The sequence below is a fragment of the Oncorhynchus gorbuscha genome, unplaced genomic scaffold (assembly GCF_021184085.1).
Source record: "Oncorhynchus gorbuscha isolate QuinsamMale2020 ecotype Even-year unplaced genomic scaffold, OgorEven_v1.0 Un_scaffold_1227, whole genome shotgun sequence".
NCBI classification, from domain to species: Eukaryota; Metazoa; Chordata; class Actinopteri; order Salmoniformes; family Salmonidae; genus Oncorhynchus; species Oncorhynchus gorbuscha.
In genome coordinates, this window is record NW_025744547.1 from 78,417 (window position 1) to 91,182 (window position 12,766).

General features: G+C 44.4%; 1 protein-coding gene across 1 annotated transcript in view; it reads left to right on the top strand.

Moving 5' to 3' along the window:
- The window catches only part of LOC124016934 (plexin-D1-like), a 136,611-nt gene that overhangs the window by 36,568 nt on the left and 87,277 nt on the right, over positions 1-12,766 (top strand). Inside the window, exons 8-11 of the mRNA XM_046332270.1 lie at positions 3,324-3,423; positions 5,209-5,307; positions 7,703-7,795; positions 7,919-8,012. Coding sequence (XP_046188226.1) covers positions 3,324-3,423; positions 5,209-5,307; positions 7,703-7,795; positions 7,919-8,012 — 386 coding nt within the window. The remainder of the gene's footprint in view (positions 1-3,323; positions 3,424-5,208; positions 5,308-7,702; positions 7,796-7,918; positions 8,013-12,766) is intronic.

A 12,766-nucleotide genomic window follows, 5' to 3' on the forward strand; every position in this document is an offset into this window, starting at 1 on the left:
TGGAATATTTCCATTTTCTAAAAACCTGGTTTTGCTTTGTCGTTATGAGTTATTGCGTGTAGATTTTAGAAGGAGGCTGTAACGTAACAAAATGTGGAAAATGTCAAGGGGTCTGAATACATTGCGAAGGCACTATAGCCATAATATGACATTTTAAATGTATTCTTTTCCTATGAAACTTTTGTGAATCTAATGTTTACTGTTATTTTTTATTATTGATTTCACTTTTGTTTATTATCTATTTCACTTACTTTGGCAATGTAAACATATGTTTCCCATGCCAATAAAGCCCTTTGAATTGAAATGAGAGAGAGAGGCTTCTCTGTTCTGTAGGACAGCCAGCTGGTTTCCTATTTGCGTATTTGACCATGTTTCGGGATCTGCCTTATCTCATGAGCAGATCTCTGGATCAGTGTGTTTGTGTGTGTGTGTGTGCATGTGTGCGCGTGTGTGTGTAAATGCTGATCAGATCTGTTAACTATTTGGATGTGTCCCTCTTGCACACTTATCATGTCGCTTTGGAGGTGTGAAAGTAGACTTGAGTATAATATACAGTATGTGTTTATCTATAAATGACTGTGTATGTGTATGCACTCAGAGGCTAACTTAGGGTTTGTTCATTTGGCTCACTTGTCAAATTGGTTTAGTGGTGTGAAAATGGACTTGTGCGTGTGTGTGTATACATGTGTATATAAGTAGGTGAATATGTGTGTGTGTTCTTTTATGCCTCTGAGGTCCACAGTGGGGTCTGATAGTGTGAAGTATTGCTGAAGGTGATAATGCCCTAAGTGCCATTCTCACATGAAGAGCACCGGGCTGCTAAATGAAGACTGCAGATTAGATTAGACTCTATCCACATTTAGTCACTTCAAGCTGTGGGATCCTGAGTGGTGCAGCGGTCTAAGGCACTGAAATCGCAGTGCTATAGGCGTCACTACAGACCCGAGGTCGATCCTGGGCTCTATCACAACCGGCCGTGATCGGGAGTCCCATAGGGTGGCGCACAGTTGACCCATCGTCGTCCGGGTTAGGGGAGGGTTTGGCTGGGGTAGGCCATCGTTGTAAATAAGAATTAGTTCTTAACTGATTTGCCTAGTTAAATAAAGGTTAAATAAAATGCTCTCTCTCTTAATAACTTCAGAAAGACTGAGAGAGGCTCTCTGTGTCCACTAGAATTTCACCATAACACTGTAACCGGATACGGGCTTATTTCAAACTGCGTTTGGACTGAAGCCTGGTTCTGTGGGTCTGGCATCTGTTTTGAAATGGTACTGTGTGTGTTTGTATTCAGAATGGTGTGTGTATGTGTGTGTTGAGAGTGCTCTTTCACAGCCGGGTCGATGTGGTTTCTAGGTGAGGCGCTAATGGACAACTAGACGGGGAGCATTCCTCTCAGACCAAACATCTCTCTCTCTCTCTCTCTCTCTCTCTCTCTCTCTCTCTCTCTCTCTCTCTCTCTCTCTCTCTCTCTCTCTCTCTCTCTCTCTCTCTCTCTCTCTTTACACACTCCCCACTTTCTATCTTTTCACTCTCTCACACACTTTCCCCCTTTTTTTCACCCTTTGTCTCCCTCCTTCTCACTGTGTCTCTCAGTTCTCCCTCTGCCCCCTTCCCCATTTAATAACGTCTATTCTCGTGTTCTCCTTGACAGAGACATGATTGAGAGTGTGTGTTTAACCACAGTGCTCACTGAGAGGCCCTGACAGTAAAAGCTCACCTGTGTATTCAGTGTGTGTGGTATGTTCATTCCGTGTGTGAGGGTCAGGGGTGGGGGGTTCAGGATGGCTCTAAAGGACAAGCAAGAAAGGACAAGAAGCTAGAAAGTGTGTTTGTGTGTGGGTGTGTTGTGTGTGTTTCTGTGTGTTTGTGAGTGAGACATTTAGTGAAAAATAAATAAATAAATACGAGTCCCTGGAGTGGGTTGTCTGCTTCTAATCACCCCCACCCCACCAGAAAACTCACAAGGCTTGGGCCGCATCCAGATTGTCATACCAGGATATTTGGTAATACCTGCTCTGAACACAAGAGGTGCTATATTGAAACCCCACTGAGCCTCTGTAATCTTAAAGCCTCTGTAATCTTAAGGTTATAAATGATAGCAAGTACATGTAAAATTCCATAGAGAATGCTAACTAAATGCTAACAAGCACATTGCAAACACTTTATACAGTCTCTGACCTAAACTATTTGCAGGTCTGAAATCCCAGCTCATAAAGTTATACAAGTAACTCAAAAATGCTACTCACAGTTTTCTGCACACACAAAACAAATATTAGACAGCAAGGCTCTTGATCCAGGAGGGGATTCTCTGCTGCTACCAAGAGAATCTTGATTTTGGAAGAAGCTAACCACTTAGCTAGATAGCTAACTAACTACTAAATTAGCAAATCAAATGCACAACTGCAGAGCATTTAGCACATTTTAGACAGTTAACATAATAGTTATAAGATATCTAGCTGGCAAACATTTAGTTTTGAATTCCATACTGTAACTAAATCCCCTGGCTTGTGCTGCACAACAGTGAGTGATTCACAAGGCTCCGGTCTCTCGTCGTTGGGTGCTTGTAAACAATGAAAAATGATGTGACAGGTGAAATTAAGAACGCAATCTTCTTTATCTCCTAACATATTGCACAAATTGGTTTAAGGTCTTTGCAAAAAAGTAGCTACAAATATTCAGATGTAGAAAAAACTCAAAAGAAATAGTTTTGACGGTATTAAAAAAACATCTCGTGGCTATTTCCAAATATCCCGGTATACAGTATATACCGCCCAAGTCTAACACAGACACACCACTCCACGTTCCTGCAAACCCCTCCATCTCTCCAATCTTAATCGGCAAGCTGCACCCCTTCTCCCATGGTTGTATGGTTGTATGGAGACAGACAGGGAATCACTGGAGGGGCTGTCACTCCAGGTGTTGGAACATCTGCCTTCCACCCGCAGGCAATAGAGACACACACAGTGGAGGTGTTCCAATTTGGGCTGCTATCTGGGAAGACACACACACAAACACGCAAAAACACACACACAGTACACACATACACACACGCGCAATCACGCACACATGCACGCACGCACACACACATAGAGCTCCCTCCGAGATTCCTGACTACCTAGGTCCTAATGAATAGTGGAGCTCTCTGTTTAGTATCTTCTCTCTGTGCCAGTGTAACCATGTTCGACCTTGCATGTTGCTTCGTCCACTGATTTGTCCACTGGGTTTGTTTGAGTGTTTACTACAGGCTCCAGGTCTCATCTGTGTGTGTTTGGCCCGTGTCAGATGGTCTAATTGTTATCTATGTGTGTTGTCCTGTGTTTCAGGTGTATCAGCTGTCTAAGCACCAGGTGGAGATGTTACTGGGACCAAAACAGCCACTCTTGCCTCTCCACTAAAGACGACTCCAAACCCAGCCTGCTAGAGGTGAGTTATCCCTCTGTGTTAAACAACTCCAATTAGACATACTGGCTAGATTAGAAGTAGCAATAATAAGAATGGATCAGTTCCTCACTAGTCCTGACCTTAAAGGGGCAATCCGCAGTTGAAACAATAACAAAACGGCATCCCGCCATTGTTTAAGTAAAACGATGAACTGTGGGACTGAAGAAATGTAACCACTCTCAAATGCATAAACAAAGCTGTGGATACAAGTCTGACCATCCATGATGTCAACATTTTAGTTTTAATCATGTGTTGATACAGTGTTTGTTTGCATATCGGGTTTGGCCGGGGTAGGCCGTCATTGTAAGTAAGAATTTGTTCTTAACTGACTTGCCTAGTCAAATAAAGGTTCAATGAAAATACTTTGTTTACAAACATTGAGGTTAAACAAGCTTATATTTTGGGTTCTGATGGGTACAACAGTTGAACTAAGCTCATGAGGCATTTCTAAGTTATATTCTTCAAGAATCAATGGGTACATATCATTCATTTATAAGTCCAAAACTAGATGTAAACATTAGAGGGGAAGACTTCAACTAAACCCTAGATCAGTGGCAACCAATCACAAGCTCCTATGATGATCTCAGTCCATTCTCATTTGGCCTTGTAACAGCCCGGCAAGTCATGTGGTCATATCAGGTCAAAGCTATCTTACTGTTGTCAGCCATTTTTAAAACAGCCCATAAAACCTCGGGAGACATGGTTAACATACTCGCAACGAGATAATGGGCCATGTTAAAGCCTCTCTGACCTTTCCAAAACTCTCTCTCCCAGTTCTTCATCGTGGTGGCTTTTGATAGGCCCACTGGAGCCAGTGTGTTGAAGAATGGGTCCACTGTTTCACAGTTTTTCCTGTCTTATGTACAATGCTGTATAAGGTTGCCATGGTGTCCAGTTAGTGTGTACTGTGCCCGAGTGTGCTTTTATCAGAAAATGAATGTTAGTAATGATGTTTTCAAAATGGTCCAAATCTGTCATTGAAGACTGAGCTCAATATTAAACCTCTTTTTTTCAGACCTCTAGAGAAGAACATCTGACAAGCTTTAATTGTGATGAGAACCCGTATCCCTTTAAGTATTGTAATGTTACGGCAAGACAAGCTCCTTAAGTTCATTATAGCTATCACAGCCCCCCTAGACACTCCTCACCTCCTCAGAGCATACCTATGCCCTGACAGCATCACCGCTGTGGTACAGCCAGCCACCCCAGTCTTCTACTGCCTTTGGTGTTAGAGCCAAGAGTGTTAACACACAGCTAAGTCCCTCTGCCACTATTAGGAGCCCCACTCACAGGCAGCTGTTTCTGAAAGGAGAGGGTCTGATTGGGTCCAGAGAGACTGATGTACTCAACTGGAGGAGTGTGGTTAGGTGAGTCAGAGTGAATTAGTCGGGCCATACCATGACAATAAATGTCCTGAATGAAAAACAAAAGTAATATCTTCATCAAAATAATATTCCTATCTTAATCGGGAAAAAAAGTCCAATCTTAATTGAAGTAAAAGTCCGATATGAGGTTCTGTAAAGATGGTCAGAAATAAAGTCTGAGTTCAGGTCTTCTGCTTGGAGCCCCATCCTGCCATCATTCCGCCATCTTGGCCATCTGGTGTGTCACACTGCTCCTCCACTTTAGGATATTGTTGTTTCCCTCTGAGCAGAGCAGAACTTCACCCTCTTGTTTCTCCTCCTCCTCTCAGCCACATAAACAGGACAGGTGTTTTACGTTGTTTTCTTTAACCTGTGAGTGTTTGTGTCACCTCCTGTCCTCCAGAATTCTGCTTCCTGTCCAAGCCTTGTGGCCAAGGATGTTCCACCATCACCCTCAGGGATAACCCAAGACTTTACCCTGTCGCTAAGCAACGTGGAGCAGGTACAGTATACCCTTACCCTTGTTAGATATTATCCTAAATGTGGTACAGCCGGATAGGACTAAAGTAACTCTTGGTCTTAGAGGGAGATTGGTGGGAATCATAGTCATCAATCCCTAAATGGTTGCTCTGTGGGAGTGAGCTGAGACAGCTGCAGTGACTGTGTGGGAGAGGTTAGAACCAAAATGATACCTCGTAGCTGTCTGTTCCCACCAGGTTCTCACCTCGTAGCTGACTGTTCCCACCAGGTTCTCACCTCATAGCTCTGTTCCCACCAGGTTCTCACCTCGTAGCTGACTGTTCCCACCAGGTTCTCACCTCGTAGCTGACTGTTCCCACCAGGTTCTCACCTCGTAGCTGACTGTTCCCACCAGGTTCTCACCTCGTAGCTGTCTGTTCCCACCAGGTTCTCACCTCGTAGCTGTCTGTTCCCACCAGGTTCTCACCTCGTAGCTGACTGTTCCCACCAGGTTCTCACCTCATAGCTCTGTTCCCACCAGGTTCTCACCTCGTAGCTGTCTGTTCCCACCAGGTTCTCACCTCATAGCTCTGTTCCCACCAGGTTCTCACCTCGTAGCTGACTGTTCCCACCAGGTTCTCACCTCGTAGCTGTCTGTTCCCACCAGGTTCTCACCTCGTAGCTGACTGTTCCCACCAGGTTCTCACCTCATAGCTCCGTTCCCACCAGGTTCTCACCTCATAGCTGACTGTTCCCACCAGGTTCTCACCTCGTAGCTGTCTGTTCCCACCAGGTTCTCACCTCATAGCTCTGTTCCCACCAGGTTCTCACCTCGTAGCTGACTGTTCCCACCAGGTTCTCACCTCATAGCTCTGTTCCCACCAGGTTCAATCAATCAATCAAATGTATTTATAAAGCCCTTTTTACATCAGCCGATGTCACAGTGCTGTACAGAAACCCAGTCTAAAACCCCAAACAGCAAGCAATGCAGATGTAGAAGCACGCTGGCTAGGAGAAAGGAACCTAGGACAGGAACCTAGGAAGAAACCTAGAGAGGAACCAGGCCCCGAGGGGTGCCTAGTCCTCTTCTGGCTGTGCTGGGTGGAGATTATAACAGAACATGGCCAAGATGTTCAAATGTTCATAGATGACCAGCAGGGTCAAATAATAATAATCACAGTGGTTGTAGAGGGTACAACAGGTCAGCACCTCAGGAGTAAATGTCAGTTGGCTTTTCATAGCCGATCATTCAGTTAGAGACAGATGTCTTATGTATGTATACAGTCATTTACAGACATATGGAGACATTCAAAGAACATATAGCAATCTTTAGTACTATTCACCCTATCTTTCTACTTTTGTACATTTTGTACTTTCAGACACTGATTTCAGATCAGTCTGTATAACCCTAATCCTAACATATTGAATGTGAGCCAGAAGCTGATATTGTATCTGTGATGAGGGTCTGACTCTGTCTGTTAGCATGTGACATTCCATCCCTGACTAGTTGCCAGGTCTGGTCAGTCGTAACTATAACCCTGTGCCCTTTCACACACTCTCCCTCTGGATTTATATTGTGATAGAGAGTCACACGCACACGCACACACACACACACACACACACACACACACACACACACACACACACACACACACACACACACACACACACACACACACACACACACACACACACACACACACACACACACACACACACACACACACACTTTACCATCCAGATGTTGATGAATATGATGAACATGAATTATACATGATTCTGAATTTCTGCCTGGCAGGGACAATTATCCTCTTCTATTTAGATGTTTTGCATTCTTCCCCTCCCAGGGTTGTCAATGGTTACCAGAGTTGTTCAGGGGGACACAGTTCTATCCCAGCCAGGTACCTGTTATTATGTCTCAGTTGACACCCTATTCCCTACATAGTGTTCGTACATGTATAAAATGAACCCAGGAAGATCAACCCTGCTCGACTAATGGGTATCTAGCTCAACTAGATGGAACAGCCACTATGCTGATAATGGAACTAGAACAAGCACATCCTCTGAACAAAGAGACATCTCCAATCTCCAATACAAACATGATTAACTATGTGAAAACATGGAGTAACCTTGTTGCCAGGCTGTTGCTGCTGTAGCTTTCTTGCCAATGTTGTCTAGCCAATGTTGTCTTGCCAATGTTTGGCATGGATCCATCCAATTGCAAAGCAGTCGGCTGAAGCAGAAACAGACTGTCAATCAAGCTAGGATGGGGAAAATAAAGACCTAGCAACATTTATAAAGGCAAAATATCTATACCAAAATGTGTTTCCACAAACCCCTGCTTTCCTGGGTGATGTCAGACTGCGGCAGCCTTCTGATTGGTTTCTAAATGAAGGTTTTATTTTCATGAGGACTGTTCGGTTTGTTTTGTTCTGTAGCAGGAGGAGCTTGAGTGTGACTTTGGGAGTGAGCAGCGGTACGAGGCTCGATGGCTGAACAGTGTCTCAGAGGTCAAGTGCAGTGGAGTGATGGTGCGTACAACCAATCACCTTCCTAGGAGCATGTGTCACTCAACACAATCTTGGTGAAGGTGCAAGTCAGAAATAAGATGTTTAGTGTATGGCCAATCAGCGAGCTTGTTTCTGTCCATGCAGCTGACCACAGTGGAGAGGAGTCAGGTGTTTCAGCTCAGCCTGCGGAGAAAGGGACACCTGGACAAATACATTGACAGCCCAAAACCCATGAATGGTAAGAATACACACACACACGCACGCACGCACGCACGCACGCACGCACGCACGCACGCACGCACGCACGCACGCACGCACGCACGCACGCACACACACACACACACACACACACACACACACACACACACACACACACACACACACACACACACACACACACACACACACACACACACACACACACACACACACACACACAAGCCTACTCCCAGATGCCAGTATATTCTCAATGTTAACAGGCCATGTATTTGCCATGTGAGCCCTGAGAGCAGAAGGGCTGACCTACAGCCAGAAGAACTGCATACTTAACTACAGGACTAATGCTTCATACCATACTCACTGCTCAGTCATCAAAACACAGAAGCACAAATGGTTTCTCTGTGGGAGGTGCTGGAACATGCACATGCACATCTGTTTCTCTGGGCTTCTGTTATGTCTTCCCTCTCTGTTTCTCTGGGTTTCTGTTATGTCTTCCCTCTCTGTTTCTCTGGGTTTCTGTTATGTCTTCCCTCTCTGTTTCTCTGGGTTTCTGTTATGTCTTCCCTCTCTGTTTCTCTGGGTTTCTGTTATGTCTTCCCTCTCTGTTTCTCTGGGTTTCTGTTGTCTTCCCTCTCTGTTTCTCTGGGTTTCTGTTATGTCTTCCCTCTCTGTTTCTCTGGGTTTCTGTTATGTCTTCCCTCTCTGTTTTTCTGGGCTTGTTATGTCCTCCCTCTCTGTTTCTCTGGGTTTCTGTTATGTCTTCCCTCTCTGTTTCTCTGGGTTTCTGTTATGTCTTCCCTCTCTGTTTCTCTGGGTTTCTGTTATGTCTTCCCTCTCTGTTTCTCTGGGTTTCTGTTATGTCTTCCCTCTCTGTTTCTCTGGGTTTCTGTTATGTCTTCCCTCTCTGTTTCTCTGGGTTTCTGTTATGTCTTCCCTCTCTGTTTCTCTGGGTTTCTGTTATGTCTTCCCTCTCTGTTTCTCCGGGTTTCTGTTATGTCTTCCCTCTCTGTTTCTCTGGGTTTCTGTTATGTCTTCCCTCTCTGTTTCTCTGGGTTTCTGTTATGTCTTCCCTCTCTGTTTCTCTGGGTTTCTGTTGTCTTCCCTATCTGTTTCTCTGGGTTTCTGTTATGTCTTCCCTCTCTGTTTCTCTGGGTTTCTGTTATGTCTTCCCTCTCTGTTTCCCTGGGTTTCTGTTATATCTTCCCTCTCTGTTTCTCCTGGTTTCTGTTATGTCTTCCCTCTCTGTTTCTCTGGGTTTCTGTTATGTCTTCCCTCTCTGTTTCCCTGGGTTTCTGTTATATCTTCCCTCTCTGTTTCTCCTGGTTTCTGTTATGTCTTCCCTCTCTGTTTCTCTGGGTTTCTGTTATATCTTCCCTCTCTGTTTCTCCTGGTTTCTGTTATGTCTTCCCTCTCTGTTTCCCTGGGTTTCTGTTATATCTTCCCTCTCTGTTTCTCCTGGTTTCTGTTATGTCTTCCCTCTCTGTTTCTTTGGGTTTCTGTTATGTCTTCCCTCTCTGTTTCTCTGGGTTTCTGTTATGTCTTCCCTCTCTGTTTCTCTGGGTTTCTGTTATGTCTTCCCTCTCTGTTTCTCTGGGTTTCTGTTATGTCTTCCCTCTCTGTTTCTCCTGGTTTCTGTTATGTCTTCCCTCTCTGTTTCTCCTGGTTTCTGTTATGTCTTCCCTCTCTGTTTCCCTGGGTTTCTGTTATATCTTCCCTCTCTGTTTCTCCTGGTTTCTGTTATGTCTTCCCTCTCTGTTTCTTTGGGTTTCTGTTATGTCTTCCCTCTCTGTTTCTCTGGGTTTCTGTTATGTCTTCCCTCTCTGTTTCTCTGGGTTTCTGTTATGTCTTCCCTCTCTGTTTCTCTGGGTTTCTGTTATGTCTTCCTCTCTGTTTCTCTGGGTTTCTGTTATGTCTTCCCTCTCTGTTTCTCTGGGTTTCTGTTATGTCTTCCCTCTCTGTTTCTCCTGGTTTCTGTTATGTCTTCCCTCTCTGTTTCTCTGGGTTTCTGTTATGTCTTCCCTCTCTGTTTCTCTGGGTTTCTGTTATGTCTTCCCTCTCTGTTTCTCTGGGTTTCTGTTATGTCTTCCTCTCCTCTCTGTTTCTCTGGGTTTCTGTTATGTCTTCCCTCTCTGTTTCTCTGGGTTTCTGTTATGTCTTCCCTCTCTGGGTTTCTGTTATGTCTTCCCTCTCTGTTTCTCTGGGTTTCTGTTATGTCTTCCCTCTCTGTTTTCTGGGTTTCTGTTATGTCTTCCCTCTCTGTTTCTCTGGGTTTCTGTTATGTCTTCCCTCTCTGTTTCTCTGGGTTTCTGTTATGTCTTCCCTCTCTGTTTCTCTGGGTTTCTGTTATGTCTTCCCTCTCTGTTTCTTTGGGTTTCTGTTATGTCTTCCCTCTCTGTTTCTTTGGGTTTCTGTTATGTCTTCCCTCTCTGTTTCTCTGGGTTTCTGTTTTCTGTTTCTTATGTCTTCTCTGTTTCTCTGGGTTTCTGTTATGTCTTCCCTCTCTGTTTCTCTGGGTTTCTGTTATGTCTTCCTCTCTGTTTCTCTGGGTTTCTGTTATGTCTTCCCTCTCTGTTTCTCTGGGTTTCTGTTATGTCTTCCCTCTCTGTTTCTCTGGGTTTCTGTTATGTCTTCCCTCTCTGTTTCTCTGGGTTTCTGTTATGTCTTCCCTCTCTGTTTCTCTGGGTTTCTGTTATGTCTTCCCTCTCTGTTTCTCTGGGTTTCTGTTATGTCTTCCCTCTCTGTTTCTCTGGGTTTCTGTTATGTCTTCCCTCTCTGTTTCTCTGGGTTTCTGTTATGTCTTCCCTCTCTGTTTCTCTCTGTTTCTGTTTCTGGGTTTCTGTTATGTCTTCCTCTCTGTTTCTTTGGGTTTCTGTTATGTTTCTCTGTTTCTCTGGGTTTCTGTTATGTCTTCCCTCTCTGTTTCTCTGGGTTTCTGTTATGTCTTCCCTCTCTGTTTCTCTGGGTTTCTGTTATGTCTTCCCTCTCTGTTTCTCTGGGTTTCTGTTATGTCTTCCCTCTCTGTTTCTCTGGGTTTCTGTTATGTCTTCCCTCTCTGTTTCTCTGGGTTTCTGTTATGTCTTCCCTCTCTGTTTCTCTGGGTTTCTGTTATGTCTTCCCTCTCTGTTTCTCTGGGTTTCTGTTATGTCTTCCCTCTCTGTTTCTCTGGGTTTCTGTTATGTCTTCCCTCTCTGTTTCTCTGGGTCTCTGTTATGTCCTCCCTCTCTGTTTCTCTGGGTTTCTGTTATGTCTTCCCTCTCTGTTTCTCTGGGTTTCTGTTATGTCTTCCCTCTCTGTTTCTCTGGGTTTCTGTTATGTCTTCCCTCTCTGTTTCTCTGGGTTTCTGTTTGTCTTCCCTCTCTGTTTCTCTGGGTTTCTGGGTTTATGTCTTCCCTCTCTCTTTCTTGGGTTTCTGTTATGTCTTCCCTCTCTGTTTCTCTGGGTTTCTGTTATGTCTTCTCTCTCTGTTTCTCTGGGTTTCTGTTATGTCTTTCTCTGTTTCTCTGGGTTTCTGTCTTCCCTTCTGTTTCTTTGGGTTTCTGTTATGTCTTCCCTCTCTGTTTCTCTGGGTTTCTGTTATGTCTTCCCTCTCTGTTTCTCTGGGTTTCTGTTATGTCTTCCCTCTCTGTTTCTCTGGGTTTCTGTTATGTCTTCCCTCTCTGTTTCTCTGGGTTTCTGTTATGTCTTCCCTCTCTGTTTCTCTGGGTTTCTGTTATGTCTTCCCTCTCTGTTTCTTTGGGTTTCTGTTATGTCTTCCCTCTCTGTTTCTCTGGGTTTCTGTTATGTCTTCCCTCTCTGTTTCTCTGGGTTTCTGTTATGTCTTCCCTCTCTGTTTTCTGGGTTTCTTTTATGTCTTCCCTCTCTGTTTCTTTGGGTTTCTGTTATGTCTTCCCTCTCTGTTTCTTTGGGTTTCTGTTATGTCTTCCCTCTCTGTTTCTTTGTGTTTCTGTTATGTCTTCCCTCTCTATTTCCCCGGGTTTCTGTTATGTCTTCCCTCTCTGTTTCCCCAGGTTTCTGTTATGTCTTCCCTCTCTGTTTCCCTGGGTTTCTGTTATGTCTTCCCTCTCTGTTTCTCTGGGTTTCTGTTATGTCTTCCCTCTCTGTTTCCCTGGGTTTCTGTTATGTCTTCCCTCTCTGTTTCTCTGGGTTTCTGTTATTTCTTCCCTCTCTGTTTCCCCGGGTTTCTGTTATGTCTTCCCTCTCTGTTTCTTCGGGTTTCTGTTATGTCTTCCCTCTCTGTTTCTCTGGGTTTCTGTTATGTCTTCCCTCTCTGTTTCTCTAGGTTTCTGTTATGTCTTCCCTCTCTGTTTCTTTGGGTTTCTGTTATGTCTTCCCTCTCTGTTTCTCTGGGTTTCTGTTATGTCTTCCCTCTCTGTTTCTCTGGGTTTCTGTTATGTCTTCCCTCTCTGTTTCTCTGGGTTTCTGTTATGTCTTCCCTCTCTGTTTCCCCGGGTTTCTGTTATGTCTTCCCTCTCTGTTTCTCTGAGTTTCTGTTGTCTTCCCTCTCTGTTTCTCTGGGTTTCTGTTATGTCTTCCCTCTCTGTTTCCCCGGGTTTCTGTTATGTCTTCCCTCTCTGTTTCTCTGGGTTTCTGTTATGTCTTCCCTCTCTGTTTCTCTGGGTTTCTGTTATGTCTTCCCTCTCTGTTTCCCTCGGTTTCTGTTATGTCTTCCCTCTCTGTTTCTCTGGATTTCTGTTATGTCTTCCCTCTCTGTTTCCCCGGGTTTCTGTTATGTCTTCCCTCTCTGTTTCTCTGGGTTTCTGTTATGTCTTCCCT